At 42.8% G+C, this 17,261-nt stretch overlaps 1 protein-coding gene across 1 annotated transcript; it reads left to right on the forward strand.

Annotated features, from left to right (window-relative positions):
* The first annotated feature begins 599 nt into the window (after window positions 1-599).
* Window positions 600-17,203, forward strand: LOC125239142 (tubulin beta chain-like). The gene is made up of 12 exons (XM_048146645.1): window positions 600-656; window positions 5,685-5,796; window positions 7,605-7,730; window positions 9,333-9,434; window positions 10,579-10,706; window positions 11,038-11,205; window positions 11,669-11,783; window positions 12,552-12,622; window positions 13,020-13,159; window positions 14,134-14,293; window positions 14,806-14,907; window positions 15,510-17,203. The coding sequence occupies exons 1-12, from the start codon at window positions 600-602 to the stop codon at window positions 15,582-15,584; spliced, it is 1,356 nt and encodes a 451-aa protein (XP_048002602.1). The 3' UTR covers window positions 15,585-17,203.
* The last annotated feature ends 58 nt before the right edge of the window (window positions 17,204-17,261 follow it).

The raw sequence follows: 17,261 nt of genomic DNA on the forward strand, positions 1-17,261 counted from the left end.
CAATGATTTATTATTAAAAATCTCTTCAAATTAAGTGTAAGTTGAAATAAAGTAGAAAATTGCCATCCAATAATGCATTGGGCATACTCTCTTTCATTTGTGATTATAGAAACACGAAAAAAGAACGAAAACTTGATACTAAGTTAAACATGAAAAACACCTCTTAAAACTTCCAAACTCGAAAGTTGCGAATGGATTGTGGGAAATTCACGGGAAATTTAACACAAGATTACTATTTACATATTTTAGTTTTAAATGTACATTTAAAAAACACATTAAAGCCTAAGAAATAAAAAGTGTTTGAAACAAATCTGAATATATTTCAACGTTCTCACTAGATGGCGTTACAACCCACGACCATTCATCTATTCTAACTTTCTCATTTACTACTACAAAACTAAACTCAAGTCGCGTAAAATGTGTAAATAATTGTTCTTAGCCATGTGCCTTACATAAGTGGATATAATAACCAATTCATTTATAAAGTACCTAACGAAACTGCAAGTTCACCCACGTGTTTTCGCGCCAAAAATAGTACTTTTTCTAACTTCGTCGTAGAACGTCGTTTTGGATATTTTATACTGAAATATTAAATAAAAATGCGTGAGATAGTGCATCTGCAAGCCGGCCAGTGTGGCAATCAAATTGGATCGAAGGTTTGTTGAATAAAACACCTATTTTGATGAAATTAGGTCATTTATTTCCAGTGGTGGGAAATCTATTTTTATGAACGACAGCCGGCTCTCTCGTAACACCTAGGTTGAGTCGCCGAGTGGAAATCATACATTTTAATTAGTAGTCACGTAATGACTGAATGCAGAAAATTGTGATGTGGGAATCCCAGTTTTTTTTGTAGCATAGACTTAAGTTTTGAATTAGGTATTTTTTTATGACATGTTGGCAAACATGCAACTGGTCGATATAATGTTTTTTTTTTAAATCGTGTAAAAACAAGCATACGGTCCACCTGATAGTAAGCAACTAAGCAGTCACCGTAGTCTATGGACGCCTGCAACATCAGAGGGGTTACATGTGCGTTGACTTTTGAAATCACCCTTTGTAATGAGGTGAAAAAAAATGTACATATGTATACATATTTATGAAATACACTACAACACGTACCACGTACCTACTAATAACCTCCTAAAGAGAACACGAGTTTAAAGTACGTGAGACTGCTGGACTAATTAATACGTCCATAGAATAAGGTTGCCGCTTACCTCCAGCGATCGTTTAAACTACTTACGAGCCATACCAATCTAAATTTCTTTTTTTTATATACTGGCAATAACTATTTTATTGTTTGGTTCGCTTATCTATTGCATTAGGAAAACGTAAAGAGACTTAAGTTGTTATTTACCAATAAAAAAAAAATGCGCAGTGATTTTAGTCCAGAAGGCTGTTCATTTTGAATTTTCATTACTTTTTAATAAATTACGATCAAATAAGGGTCCTTCTTTAAAAACAAAATTGGTAGAAGCATTCAAGGAAACCATAAGAACCCTTTTGTGATTATTAGAAGTCACAAATTATCTGTCTATCCATACTTATATTATTAATGGGAAAGTGTGTGTGTGTGTGTCTGTTTGTTTGTCCGTCTTTCACTGCAAAACGGTGCGACGAATTGACGTGATTTTTTAAGTGGAGAATAGGAGATAGTTGAGTGGATGGGGGTAATAGGCTACTTTTTGTCTCTTTCTGACGCGAGCGAAGCCGCGGGAAAAAGCTAGTTATACATATACGGTTTATAGAAAAACCTAGTCAACCGTTACGTTACATTTTGCATGCATCATTAGAATACCTATAATACCATAGATAGAATTATAACGGCAATTATCTACGGTGTATTTTAAATGGGTTAAAGTGTGGCGTAGGCGAGAGGCTGGCAACTGTCACTGCAATGTCACACTTTCGTTTTCTATCGACCCCTTATTTGCCAAGAGTGGCACTGAAACTTTAGTAGTTTCATGTGCTCTGCCTACCCCTTCATGGGCCTTTAGTCTGTTTTCGTAATTGAGATTTGGTAATTGACTACGAAAGAATAGGCGTGATTGTATGTATGTATGTATTTTAAATGCAATGAAATTGGCCCCGTAGCCGAATCCCCAGGCCCCAGGGGTGGGTCACGTGGTCTATTTGTATGGCCAACCTAGGCTCCAGGGGGGGGGGGGGGTCACGACCCCCGTGACCCCCCCCCCCCTGGATCCGCGCATGAGCCGAATGGCATTTCTACGATGCGAAACGAAAACGAAACGCCGCGAAAAGTTAATCTGGGTCTGTAGCGCCAATACGCAAAGAGCGTATAGAGCGATATATATACACCGTGTTTCTATTGAATTCCGTTAAATTTAAGGGAAGATTATTTAGTTCAAATACAATCGATTGCTCTAAGAAACTATAGTCTTAAGTCTTACGGTTATCGAATTATTACAAAAATAATAGTTATTTGTTATACAAGGGGGCAAAGTTGTATTTTAACGCCGAGTGTGGAATTGAAAAACGAGCAAGTGAAAGGATTCTATAGTTGAACCACGAGCGAAGCGAGTGGTTCGAGAATAGAATCCTGAACTTGCGAGTTTTTTAACACACGAGAAGTAAAATAAATTTGCACCCGAGTGTAACACAAAACTTTTCCCCTCACTATAGCGAGGAAACTTTAACGCAAAAAATGCGTTTATCACTGCTTCCAGTAGTTCCACAGGTGGTAAATCATCTGTATTACTAGATTCACCTACTTTTGTCAACTTTAAAGCAGTTAATTTGATTTTATTCAAGGTCAAATTACTTTACCCACTAGTGGATAAAATGCGTTTTTACCCGCTGGTATTGAAGGACAAAACACGTGTTTCCGAGCTAGTGAGGGGAAAATTTAATTACTGAACATGTGTGTAGCATCCCTTACCACTTCCTAATGTTATTTGTTTTGACATGTGCCGTTAAACACTTGACAATATAGTAAAAATTACAATATCTAATAACTAAACACTAATAACAATAAAAACTTAGAACTATCAAAATAAACTATTCCCTGTCGTTCCCGGTGCAAAAGTGCCCATGACACTCGCAGCGTTTCCGCCTTGACAATGTCTTTAATGTTATGATGAAGGTCCTCTCACACTCATTAATCCATTTATTATGTATGGAAAAGAAAAAAAAAAATTTCGAATTTAACAAAAAGCGATATACAGGGTGGTTCCTGATGATGAACCTAACTGCGTGTCGAATTTAACGGAAAACAAAAAAAACACGGTGTATATACATATAGATAGACATCTACAATTAAGCGTTTCGTTTCGTGAGCGGTTGTGCATTCGGCTACGCCATGCACCTTTTTTTTATCGAAGTGGAATGCGTTTACGTATTCCCCCAGCCTTCAAAGGGGCCAAGGTCTTACGGGGGATATGTGGGACTCGCTCCATCAACCTGCTGCTCCTCCGAGTGAGGAGCGCGGGAGGAGAATACCCACTAAACCACTCCGGGCATACGACTTGACTGTTCATGGGGGGACACCGTGGGCCCAATTGTGGTCATTCTCCATGTAATCTAAACATCTCATGAGTATTTAAAAATATTTTAAGCGGGTTACTCACGTATTAAGTCGACATAGCGTTCGACATGTTTCGATCCAATTTCGAGGACCTTTCTCAAGAGTAGCGACCCCGCCTTTACATGTCGAGAGCGCGACGCATACTGCGGGCGCTTGCTCGGTGTGCGCGGCTGCTGAGGACAGGCGCAAGGGGCCCGCAAGGTCCTCGAAATTGGATCGAAACATGTCGAACGCTATATCGACTTAATACGTGAGTAACCCGCTTAAAATATTTTTAAACATCTCATGAGTATCGTAAAGCCTGACCAGAAATATGTGAAGTGCGCGCCATCTTGCGGAATTTCATTAGAACTATTTTCTTCATACTATACTATACCTACTGAACTGTCACCCCATACATCAGAATAACAGCGCCCTCCTCCAGTCCTGACAATAGGCTAGTTTCCTACTAGTCAAATCAGCTTCTTTTTAAGAACTGCCAAAACGATTTGCTAATATGGAATTACAATGAAATACTGAGGAGTAACGTCACGGTCAATTAATTTACTTTATATCTTTCTCTTTGACTTATTAAATAGAAATTTTGTTTAAACATTACTACTGTCCATATTTGTCTGCTAATTATGTGGTGCTTTATTTCGTGCACTGCATAAATTATTTTATTTTAAGTATAGGAAACTAGCCTATTAGTCATATATTACTGGTCAGGCTCTAAGTAGGTATTTGATTCATTAATTTCATTATGCATGCGTAACAAAGTTAGCAAAGGTTATCCGATTAATGTAGTTAAATCGCACGCAGTCATGGTCAAAAGTAAACAACACATGAAATAGTACATTAAGATACAATTGTGGAAAAGAAGTTCGAAACGAGTGGAGATAAATTAAAACACGACCGAAGCACACCTCGGAAACTGGTGATCAAATATATGAAAGGGGCGCGTTCCTAGCACAGTCTATGCTCGTGTAGGTGAACGCTTACTATGCTTGTTGAGTGAAATATCTGGTCGACTGTTCGCGTTTTTGATAGGCGGTCACTGTGAGGTAACCGAAAGGGGGTGGGCGGCACTTTCAACGGGGAGCGGGAGTGGCCATACTGTACGGCAGTACTCTTCATTATACTGTGACCGAAGGGAGTGTTTTAAATCGACACGAGTTAACGTGTACGGCGTGTACCGTACCACCGGTTTGACGTTATTCAGTCAGTACAGATGGGCATCTGATGTTTACACGACACGAAATTAACCACTTTCCGCACTAGTGCGGGAAAAAACACTACTGTCCTCAACATATATTTTTCCTTTAAAATAAAGAAGTCGCCAAGTCAATACATAATAACGCCTTTCGCCTTGAAAACAATCGTACACTTGTAGTAAACGCGACCTTAACTCACTTCACACATGTCACCCATTTTCAAAATGGCGCACGCGCTCATTAGTTTAATGAACTTAAGCCTTTATTGAATGAAGTTAGCTCACAGTTAGCTTGTGTGAAATCGTGACATCTTTCAGCGTTGTGATGACGCAATGAATTTTCTAGGTATTTATTATGTTACTGAGGATATGTTATACCTTTAAACGAGCAATCCTTGTATATTTATTTATTTATTTATATACATATACGGACGATCTCGGAAACCGCTCTAACGATTTCGCTGAAATTTGTTATGTGGGGGTTTTCGGGGGTAAAAAATCGATCTAGCGTAGCCTTAAATCCCGGAAAACGCGAATTTTCGAGTTTTCATGCGTTTTTCCTTCGTGTTAGTAAACGTAAATTATGGTCGTTAGTTGCGCCGACCGCGCGTCGTCTCCGCGTAGCTCAGTCGTACGAGATCGGTCTAATGTTCGCAGACAGATCGCAGTGTCAGTATTTCCGCGCGGTCTAGTAATGCAAGCCGAGTTCGAAGGCCACAAATGAACGAAGCGATAATTCAATCCTGATCTTAGTGAGGGATTCTAAAATAAGAATGGCTAGTCTGTGGCCAAGAGTAAGCCCATTTATAATAAAAAATAAAGAATCCTGAGCATAGGGAGGGATTCAAGTGTTAACGCCCAAGATGGAAGGAGCGGCCGCTCCACTCGCTCTACGTACTCTACCCTAGATCCGATCCCTGCCATTAACCTTGTGTCGTGTTTCAGTTCTGGGAGATAATATCTGACGAGCACGGCATCGACACGACCGGCCACTACCACGGCGACAGCGACCTGCAGCTCGAGCGAATACAGGTGTACTACAACGAGGCGGCTGATGGTTTGTACAATCCTCACTACCACTATACCACCACCTGGCCCCGTAGCCGAATGGCATTTCTCCGACGCCAAACGAAAGCGATACGCCGCTGGCTCTGTCGCGCCAATACGCAAGCGCGATAGAGATAGATATCTACTAGCGCTTCGTTTCGTGAGCGATTGTGCCATTCGGCTAGCCACCCTGATCTTTCGGTTTAGCCAAAGAGGATCGAGTATTAAAGAGAGTTACTGTCGTAGTAAAATGTGTAATCACAGTGCATAGACTGCCATCTCTTGACACAGGCTTGAAACTTTTGAACCTCAGTTTTGACAAATTGGCCCATATTTAAAGTCACACACAGGTCGAACGCGATTAATTAACATTATTTTTACCTTTTTTCCCAACGTTTCGGCCAGGTTGCACTGGCCGTGGTCGCGGAAGACTGACGTCCCAGCAAAGTGTCACCGGAGATGTAAACAACACAAAACTACCCGATATTAATTTATATAAATGTTCGGGGTAGACAAATAAATATAATCTACCCGCTTTTAGTTATTGTTTATTTCATTTAAAATAATGTTAATTAATCGCGTTCGACCTGTGTGTGACTTTAAATATGTGTACAAAGCGCGAGAACTTAAAGTGTTAATTTGGCCCATATTCTTAGCTTGATATGTTTTAAAATATCAAATATTAATAATAGCGCCATCTAGCTGAGCGTACCCCAAGGTGTAATGCCATCTAGGTCACCGTAAGTACCTTTTTCTGTACGGTACTGAGGTACGTTTTTTTCTTAGACTTTATCTGTCTATACGGAGTTATATATGTCTTTGGGTTTAGCCCATGGTTGACTGGTAGAGAATGCCATCTGGCATTAAGTCCGCCATTTGTACTTTTTTGAATTGTGCAATAAAGTTTAAGTAAATAAATAAATACCTTATAACTAACCTTTAGGGAATACAAGCCGTGGCCCCGGGCGCTCTGTATATTCGACTACAAAGAGATGAATCCACTTTTTCACCTTATTACAAGGCAATAAGGTGAAAAATGGATACATCTCTTTGTAAGTAAGTAAATATTCTTGTAGTCGTATTTTGTAGTCGACTGTACACGGCCATTTTTTTCAAATTTGTCCACTCCACTTTTTTTGTAACATGGGTATTTTTTACGCGATTAAGTACTCAGAATCGCGAGGTCTTTCGATCCTGATAGGAAAAAAACTTTGAAAGAAATTTCCCACACCCATGGAATCGGTCCGCCGAGTATGAGCTACGCGCGGCCGGGTTGAGCTGCAGCGAGGCCACGAGGGTCGCTGAAGATAGGAAGGCGTGGCGCGAGCTCGCAAAGGCTCCTTGCACCACTGAGGTGTCTCAAAAAAAGACCACCCCATAAGGTGAATTTCGCGCACAAATTTTTAGGACTAACCTAGAGGATGACTATGAACTATGAGGCTTGAATTCAGGATTTTTTCGAGTCTTTGCCCGTTAAAGTGCATGATAAACAAAGTACCTACCTCCGCGTCTGTCGAATTGTGTAGTTATATATTTACTTAGAGTAATTCTTAAGGAAAGTTTTAGTATATAATGTGTGAATTCGTTGAATGGCGATATTTACTAATCGAGTCGGACAAAATGCCGCTGACTCGTTGTCCATTAGTGAGCGTTTGTGATCCACTTACGCAAAAACGCAGGATTTGCCTGAAGCATTTGTTCACAAACACTTAGAGTTGCCATTATTTGCGGGCAGGTTTAACACCCGTACTATACGGTCTTTATATTAGAATTGAACCTGTGTGTCTTACCAAATCGTTAATGGAACTTTATCAACAGGAACTCGCTTCGTGCCTCGCGCCGTCCTGGTGGACTTGGAGCCCGGGACCATGGACGCCATCCGGTCTTCCACCTACGGCCAGCTGTTCCGGCCTGACAACTTCGTCTTCGGCCAGAGCGGAGCCGGTGAGTGACAGCACATGGGCGTTGCTTGGGATGGTTGACCTGGGGCCCGGCACCTGGACATCAGTCCTCGACCTGCCAGGTCTTCCGGCCTGACAACTTCGTCTTCGGCCAGAGCGGAGCCGGTGAGTGACAGCACATGGGCGTTGCTTGGGATGGTGGACCTGGGGCCTGGCACCTGGACATCAGTCCTCGACCTGCCAGCTCTTGCGGCCTGACAACTTCGTCTTCGGCCAGAGCGGCGCCGGTGAGTGACAGCACATGGGCGTTGCTTGGGATGGTAGACCTGGGGCCTGGCACCTGGACATCAGTCCTCGACCTGCCAGCTCTTGCGGCCTGACAACTTCGTCTTCGGCCAGAGCGGCGCCGGTGAGTGACAGCACATGGGCGTTGCTTGGGATCGTCTAGGACCTGGGACCTGGACGCCAGTCCTCGATCTACGACCAGCTCTTCCGGCCTGTCGACTTCGTCTTCGGCCAGAGCGGAGCCGGTGAGTGACAGCACATGGACGTTGCTTGGGATCGTCTAGGACCTGGGACCTGGACGCCAGTCCTCGACCTACGGCCAGCTCTTCCGGCCTGACGACTTCGTCTTCGGCCGGAGGCGTTCGTCACATGGGCGTTGCTTGGGATGGTGGACCTGGGGCCTGGCACCTGGATGCCACTCCTCGAATTAAGGCCAGCTCTTCCGGCCTGACAACTTCGTCTTCGGCCAGAGCGGAGCCGGTGAGTGACAGCACATGAGCGTTGCTTGGGATGGTGGACCTGGGGCCTGGCACCTGGACATCAGTACTCGACCCGCCAGCTCTTCCGGCCTGACAACTTCGTCTTCGGCCAGAGTAACGGAATGGGAAAAAACCTTGGGACGCTTTTTTTTCTCCTATTAGGATTGAAAGAGCTCGCGATTCTCAATGGAAACCACATAAAACTTACCAAATCCAAAAAAAGTGGGGTGAACAACTTTTTAAAAACTTGTGACGTTATCTGGGTAAAGAGACCTTATTGTCGATGGCGCTTACGTCTCGCGGTGCCGTATTTGTGCACGTACATCGCTCATAACGCCGTAAGCGCCATCGACAATAAGGTCCCTTTACCCAGATAATGTCACAAATGTCACACACTTTCCCAGCATATATCCGTACTAATATTATAAATGGGAAAGTGTGTGTCTGTTTGTTTGTCCGTCTTTTACGGCAAAACGGAGCAGGGCGAATCAACTTTTTGACCGACTCAAATCTGTCCGCACATTCTTAACATAGTTGTGAAATTTCACCCTTAAATAATGAATTTTATTGGTATTTTTCACTTTACCCTGTATATTAAAACATAACCCTAACTGTTAAATCCAATAAACTGAAACTTTGTTCATTAGAAGTTCGATTTCTTGGTAACTCCAGAGACATTTTGAGTAACGCCAGAGACACCAAAAATGTCGGTCAAAAAGTTGATTCGCCCAGCAACGAATTGACGTGATTTTTTAAGTGGAGATAGTTGAAGCGATGGAGAGTGACATAGGCTACTTTTTGTCTCTTTCTAACTGGAGGGAAGCTGCGGGTAAAAGCTAGTGCTATAAAATTTATAATATTGTTATGGATTGCCTGCACAGGTAACAACTGGGCGAAGGGCCATTACACCGAGGGAGCGGAGCTGGTGGACGCTGTCATGGACGTCGTGAGGAAGGAGTCTGAAGGCTGCGACTGTCTGCAAGGTAACACCGAAACACCGCTCCATGCGCGGATCCAGGGGGGGGCCTGGAGCCTAAGTTGGCCATACAAATAGACCACGTGACCCCCCCCCCTCCTGGGCACGAAGCTGGATCCGCGCTTGCACCGCTCCTTCATCATCATCCTCCTTGCGTTATCCCGACATTTGCCACGGCTCATACGGCCCACGGAGCCTGGGGTCCGCTTTGACAAATAATCCCAAGACTTGGCATAGGCACTAGTTTTTACGAAAGCGACTGCCATCTGACATTCCAACCCGAAGGGTAAACTAGACCTTATTGGAATTAGTCCGGTTTCCTCACGATGTTTTCCTTCACGGAAAAGCGACTGGCAAATATCAAATGACATTTCGCACATAAATTCCGAAAAACTCATTGGTGCGAATGCGGCGCGAACCAAACCATGGACCACATCATCGAACGCTGCCCTCTGCACTCATACACCGGGGCTAGAGAAGACCTACTGCGACTCACACCAGACGCAGCAGAGTAGCTCAATTGTCTAAATGTTGACCTATAGCTTTTAAATTTGTATTCTTTTTGACTGGGTTTATTATTGTATAAAACTTGTTATTTGCCTATTTTCGTGCCATACGATTAAAAAAGTAAGCTATGAGCTATCGGCTATAAAAACGAACAAAAGATAAGCACGACTCCCGTGCAAATAAAAGTTCCTTTTGTACCCTTTTGGTACGGAACCTTTTTAAATCTAAATATTATTATAATAAATAAATATCATAGAACGTTCTTACACAGATTGACTGAGTCCCACGGTAAGCTCAAGAAGGCTTGTGTTGTGGGTACTCAAACAACGATATATATAATATACAAATACCTATATTTATATACATAGAAAACATCCATGACTCAGGAACAAATATCTGTGCTAATCACACAAATAAATGCCCTTACCGGGATTCGAACCCGGGACCGCGGCTTAGCAGGCAGGGTCACAAGTCACAACACGCTAGGCCAGACCGGTCGTCAATCTAAATATTTAGATCAAGTAGATCGAATTAAACTTCCCAAAGGTTGTCTGGAGGAGATCGCTCTTTAGCGATGAGGCCGCTTGTTGATAACAGGCGAACAATCCTCATGTATGTTTGTTTTTCTACCTTCTTACGTCCAGGGTTCCAGCTGACGCACTCTCTGGGCGGAGGCACAGGATCCGGCCTCGGGACGCTGCTGCTGAGCAAACTGCGTGAGGAGTATCCCGACAGAATCGTCAACACCTTCAGCGTCATGCCTTCACCCAAGGTAAGGCTTCACTTTACCCAAGGTAAGGCTTCTAGTGAGTGTAGTACTGTGTTGTCGTACTTAAACCGGAAATTGCTAAAGAATCAATTTCCTCGACCGTACCTAGTACCTACCTTTCGACGAGAGGCGTCTAACAGTCAGCGTTGGCGTCAGGCGTCTATAGTCACGCTGCTTCGAAAAATGACTATAAGGTGAAAGTACCAGTCCGAAGTCTCGAAAGTGTCCCAATCCCAATAGATGCCATCTTGAATCATAAGCCATTGTTAGTAAATGAGATAGGTTATAGGTTATCCTTTCAAGTATCTTCTGATATGTGCCTTCTTCTGTGCAGGTGTCCGACACAGTAGTAGAGCCGTACAACGCTACCCTCTCCGTGCACCAGCTGGTAGAGAACACAGATGAGACCTTCTGCATCGATAATGAAGCGCTCTACGATATCTGCTTCAGAACTCTACGACTCTCGGAGCCTACTTATGGAGACCTTAACCATCTCGTGTCGGTATGTACGTCTGTAGAGCCCTACAACTCTCCCAGATGGTAGATAAGTAAATAAGAACTTCTACATTGATAAGGAAATTCTACGATATCTGCTTTAGGACTACGTCTGTCTAGAGCCCTGCAATTGTCCGTGCACCAGCTGAGAGACCTGTGAAAGTCTCTTTCTTTGATTTTACAAGTTGAAAAGGGAATTCCGCTTGTAATTTATAACGTGTCTTGTAGCCTTGTGAAATGGGCCAATAATCGTCAATAACCGGATCCACACTGTCCGGATGCTAGAACTATTTTGAACAGCTGATCGAGGGCCGCCATCTTTCCGAGGAAATTTGCTCGGCCGAGGTAAACGTGCGCGCATGAACACGGGCGTTTTCCTTGCGAGGCGTGTTGCCAGTGTTGTCCCGGCGAATTGGTAACGGTTACCTTTCCCAGTTGGTGGCGAAAAATGATAAATGTTTTCCTTCCAGCTGACAATGTCCGGAGTAACGACATGCCTCCGGTTCCCCGGACAACTGAATGCGGATCTCCGGAAGCTCGCCGTGAATATGGTGCCCTTCCCTCGCCTACACTTCTTCATGCCTGGTAAGTCCTCCACCGATAATTATAGAAGTCTTTCATAGTGCTGCATACTCGGGGAGTCAGACCCCCATCTACCAAGTCTTTAAGCTTTTAGCCAACTCCCTCCCTTACCCGTTTCTTCATGCTTCGAGACTGAGGTTTGACCAGGAAGTCCACAAGCTGCGAAAGTTAGTCAACATGGTGCCCTTCCCTGGTCTTCCTTTATGCCTATAAGTAATAATATGAGTCCTGGGCCTGGGCCAACAACTGACTCCTAAGACAGCTCAGGAAGTGAACTACCATGTACCTTTCCTTGTCTGTTTCTTCAATATTTGCAAGTTAACCTAGATATCAATTAGCCGAACAATCAGTTTTTTCCTAAACATGTTCCGGAAGTCAGCCACACACGGCGCCCTTCCTCGCCTCAGTTGATCAAATCAAAGACTTGATAGAATCAGCATGCGATAATATCCACAGTTGATTTGTAAATTATGAGACTTTGATATTTATAAACGTTTGCATATAAGACCCCTGCCGTTCTTGCCCACAATTATTTAATTGTGTCTATTCACCATCACTCATCTGATCGTCTTTCTCCATCTCCCGATATTTTGTTATGTTATTATGACTCACTTGAGAACCTGGGATCCTCACGGCAATCTCATCGGGAATATTGGGATCCATTGAAATTTCCAAATTCCAATTCAATTCAAGACTTCAGTAGGATTATTCTGCACTTCCAATGATCTTTCTTTAAGATTGTCACTTGATTTTGAAATACAAATTTTTCAGGTTTCGCTCCACTGACCGCCAGAAACAGCCAGGGCTACAGAGCTCTCACAGTCCCAGAATTAACGCAACAGGTAATTCTATCTAAAACATGATCATTTCAGGTGGAACGCGTAACCACATTTCCCAACGTTAAAAATGGACCACCTTACTGAGGTAAGGTGTCCTTCCCGCAGATACGGATCCCTTCTGCGGAGTCGCTTAAAGATCGAAGGTTCCTTAAAGAAGAAGAAAGAAGAAGAAGATTGTAACGATCACGGATACACTTCGACCCGTAGGGATCTTTTGTGCAATTACCCCCTACGATACTTAGAACCTTCAGGAGCCACCTCCATGTGTTTGATCATGAGGCTCATGGGTATATAGCTCTTTGAAGTCTTTTGGTTCCAAGTAACCTGCTTCAATATACCGTATGCTAATAAGATGGGCAATATGGTAATCCTTCCGCAGTATAATGACTTATTTTTCCAGATGTTCAGCCCCGGAAACATGATGACGGCGTGCGACCCGCGCCACGGGCGCTACCTCACCGTGGCCGCCATCTTCAGAGGCCGCATGTCCATGAAAGAAGTCGATGAACAGATGCTCACTGTACAGGATAAGAACTCCAGGTTGGGTCACTTCTTTATGTACCTACTAGTTTTTGCCAGCCGCTTCGCTCGTGTTAGAAAGAGACAAAAAATAGCCTATGTCATTCTCCATCCCTTCAACTATCTCCATTTAAAAAATCACGTCAATTCGTCGCTCTGTTTTGCCGTTAAAGACGGACAAACAAACAGACACACACACTTTCCCATTTATAATATTAGTATGGATCTTGTAGACTTCTGGCAATAACGGAATAATTATTTGATAATAACTCACCGTGGCCACAGAATTAGGACGACTCGGTAGTTAATCTCCAGCAGCGGGGTATTTGGATCTCTGGTACGCGCCGCGCGCGAGACGGCAGCGCCACGCGTAGATACTGACGCGACCGGCATCCCCCGGTTCCGAATGTACTCTCTGCACCTCGCTGCGTTGGGGCTGCGTGCGAGCGCTACTCAAGGACAAACCGCAAATCTTTATCTTCTAGAGTTCAAGGTACGTAGCCAAATGACCAAACACTTACGATGATATCGTTATCGTAGTAAGCTATCTCTATCGCTCTTCCGTATTGGTGCGACAGAGCCAGACTGCGTTCCGATCGGCGTCTGTCGTCAACGAATGCCATTTCGGCTCGGGCGGATGTCCAGAATCAACCATGCTCAGATATCGGAAGGTAGGAGAGTTCTGGCAACCTTACTGACAGGAACACAACATTATAATTAGGGTCTAGTGCTATTTGGCTGCGGTCTTCTGTAAGGCGGAGGTACTTCCCCAGTTGGGCTCTGCTCTAGATTCAAGCGAGATGATATCCGCTGTACTGTACCACACAATGCGGAACATCATTCGCTATATGCCCTACCTCCTCACCCACCCTGCCCTCCCTGCTTTGCCTAAAGGTTGACCAATAAAATTAATGAATAGAATGCCTTGGGCATTTAGTCCTCATTTTGTTCTTTAAGGTTTTCTTATGATTAATTAAATAAACGTTGGTCCCCAGTTACTTCGTGGAGTGGATCCCCAACAACGTGAAGGTAGCGGTGTGTGACGTCCCGCCACGCGGAGTCAAGATGGCGGCCACCTTCGTAGGCAACTCCACGGCCATACAGGAGATCTTCAAACGCATCTCGGAGCAGTTCACCGTTATGTTCCGACGCAAGGTGTGTGTGATGACACTCATTACACTACTACACACACACACCATCAAACCAATACTAACACACGAACAAAATGGCGTATAAATACAAAATGGCCGCCACCTTCGTCGGCAACTTCACAATTCACATTAATTTTTGTAAATATGTATTGACATGTAACTTTCGTTATGAAGAAATAAATTGAAATTGAAAAATTAACGGCCATACAACAAACAGTTCAGTCTATAACCTAACCACAAAATTAAAATTTTGAAAAACCCCCGGCCGTGACATAGTAGACCGATTCTCATGAAACTTGGCTAAGAACACTCCCGACTAACTCAGCTTTCAGACAACACTAAATCTAAATCGGTTCATCCGTTCGGGAGCTACGATGCCACAGACAGACAAACAGACAGACACGTCAAACTTATAACACCCCGTCTTTTTTGCGTCGCGGGTTAAAAAAAGTTCACCGTTATGTTCAGAGACATTCGGTGTAATGCTATATTGAAAATTGTATATTAAATTCGCAGGCGTTCCTCCACTGGTACACCGGCGAGGGTATGGACGAAATGGAGTTCACGGAAGCCGAGAGCAACATGAACGACTTGGTGTCCGAATACCAGCAATACGAGGCGAGTGTACTATGTATAAAATAGTTTGCTGTGTACCACGAGAGATGGCGCTGTACCGGACGCGACGATTTCTACATCGCGCTATCGAAAGTTTTATAGGGATTGTATATGTATTTGGGTTTGTGAAAAGAGTGAAAGTGAATGTGAAGAGTGTGTTCGTCGCTTTCCCATGAGGCGAGACATATTATTTTAATTTATTTTGCTATAGCCATAAAATTAGGTGTACCGTACCTATTTGTAACAATCACTGATCGACTCTGAATTTGAACCAAAGACAGTTGGTTCCAGTCCCATATTGACCAGAGCCCGTAGCCGAATGGCATTTCTGCGATACGAAACGCCGCAGAAATGTAATCTGGCTCTGTCGCGCCAATACGCAAGAGCGATAGAGATAGATAGCTAGGCATTATCGTGAACGTTTGTGCATTCCGCTACGCAGACAGAGTCCATCACTCTTAATTTTTCCATTGCGATTGATATCTGCATTTATAAATTGCGAATTGTTATGTACCTAGTACATTCTACAATGAAAAAGGAAAACAGTTAATGTTTGTACATAAACGTATGGATATATTAACATTGAATAAATAATACCATTTCAGGAGGTGGGCGTAGAAGACGGAGAATTTGATGAGCAAGAAGAAATGGCCGGAGAAGATTACCCCGAGGAAGGTTAAGTTCTAGTCAACTTCATGAGGTGCATATCTTTTGCTACACTCTGGACGCCACAAAGCGCCACGAAATAATAATAGTATCTACACAGTGCACAAAAATCAAAAACATCTTTTTATTTAACAATGTGTGTAAAGCCTAGTTGATCAGTAACTATTATTAATTTTATAATAAATTAATGCCTACAGAATTTAAACAAAATATTCTACTCTGTGAATGTGTTTAGTAAAACGGCCCACTTTGACGGTTACCATTAAGGCCCAAGATTTACTTGTATCTTTGTATGAATAAACTGACAACGCGGCTTTATAGAAATCGACAAAGTGGGACGTTTTCCCGTGCACTCGCATATGCTGCAATAAGAGTAGATCAGAGCGTGCGCAGACAGAGAGCGGTCTGCGTTCTGTCAGAGTTCCGCGTTCTGGTGACCGTTGACCGCTCAAGAGTTCCAACGCACACAGGCGGCGTTCACACTCTCGCGTTCTAGTTTCGTTTGTGTCTTTCTACATGCAACATGTCACTGAAAAGTTCGTTTCCCTATGAAGAATTATTGCTCAAAAATTCCACCTATTAAATTCTCCTTACAGATAAACAGCGATTCGATATTTTTATTCGCATGTCGATGAATGTGTAAAAATAAAGACTGGCTGTATTTCTAGGACATTGTAATTATTTATTAAGGATAAAATAAACATAACAGCATTTCGTCGTGTACTATCCGTAGATTCGACCTCAGAAATCCTTCCTTTTCCTAACAAATTCATTATTTTTTCTGTGTTTGCAACCTCAGACATCCCCGCGTTCCGGTGTTCTCTATCTCGGCGGGAAATGAACGCTAGAACGCGGCGTTCCGCTTTGACCGCCGCGGGCAGAGTGGCAGACTGAACTCTGAACGCGGAACGCAGAACTCCCGAGCGCTCTCTGTCTGCGCAGGCTCTCAGAGATAACTCTACTATGATTACTTTTATGCACAGAGTGTAGCAAACAACCAATAATATGTGATCAAATTATGAATACTTGAGTATAGAAATTCGTACAAACTTCCTTTTTCTATAAAATGCAAACGGAATGTCCAAGTGTTATTACATTAAAGTACTTAAAATAAGATCTATTGTTATAAAAAACAAGATTCGTTTATTAATGTTTGAGAATATATAGATTTTTACACTATTATAGAAATCTTTATACATAGAGTTTTTATGTATTATAATTTTATTATACATTATAATCCTTGTTATGTAAATGTAAGTATTCCTTACATAGATTTTCCTTCTTTTTGTTAAGAAGTTTTAATCTAATTGTTGATAATGTGCAGTGTTTTAAGATTTTGAATTTTCATTTCACCCGCATAAATTAACTGTTAAAATATTAATGGCCAGTTAATAAGCGTTTATCAATACACATATATTTTCATTTTATTGATTTTTTACAAAAAAATCTATAACAATTGGCCAAAGGATGAATTTGGTAAGTGTTTTAAAGGGTGCGCCCACGAGCGACAAAGTTGCTCGGCGACTTTTTTGTTGCTCACACCTAGTCTATGGGATAGTATGAAAGTTGACAGACCAGCAAGTGTGTGCACTCTCATACTAGCCCATAGACTAGATTTGAGATACAAAAAAGTTGCCGAGCAACTTTGTCTCCCGTGTCTGACTTACTTTTCAACACACCTTAAGTTATTG

The sequence above is a fragment of the Leguminivora glycinivorella genome, chromosome 25 (assembly GCF_023078275.1).
Source record: "Leguminivora glycinivorella isolate SPB_JAAS2020 chromosome 25, LegGlyc_1.1, whole genome shotgun sequence".
NCBI classification, from domain to species: Eukaryota; Metazoa; Arthropoda; class Insecta; order Lepidoptera; family Tortricidae; genus Leguminivora; species Leguminivora glycinivorella.

Excerpts from the sequence above, each read along its gene's own strand:
- LOC125239142 (XM_048146645.1), top strand. The coding sequence starts at position 600 with ATGCGTGAGATAGTGCATCTGCAAGCCGGCCAGTGTGGCAATCAAATT. Across the intron at positions 5,797-7,604 it reads CTACAACGAGGCGGCTGATG|GAACTCGCTTCGTGCCTCGC; the intron begins GTTTGTACAATC and ends CTTTATCAACAG. Across the intron at positions 9,435-10,578 it reads AGGCTGCGACTGTCTGCAAG|GGTTCCAGCTGACGCACTCT; the intron begins GTAACACCGAAA and ends TCTTACGTCCAG.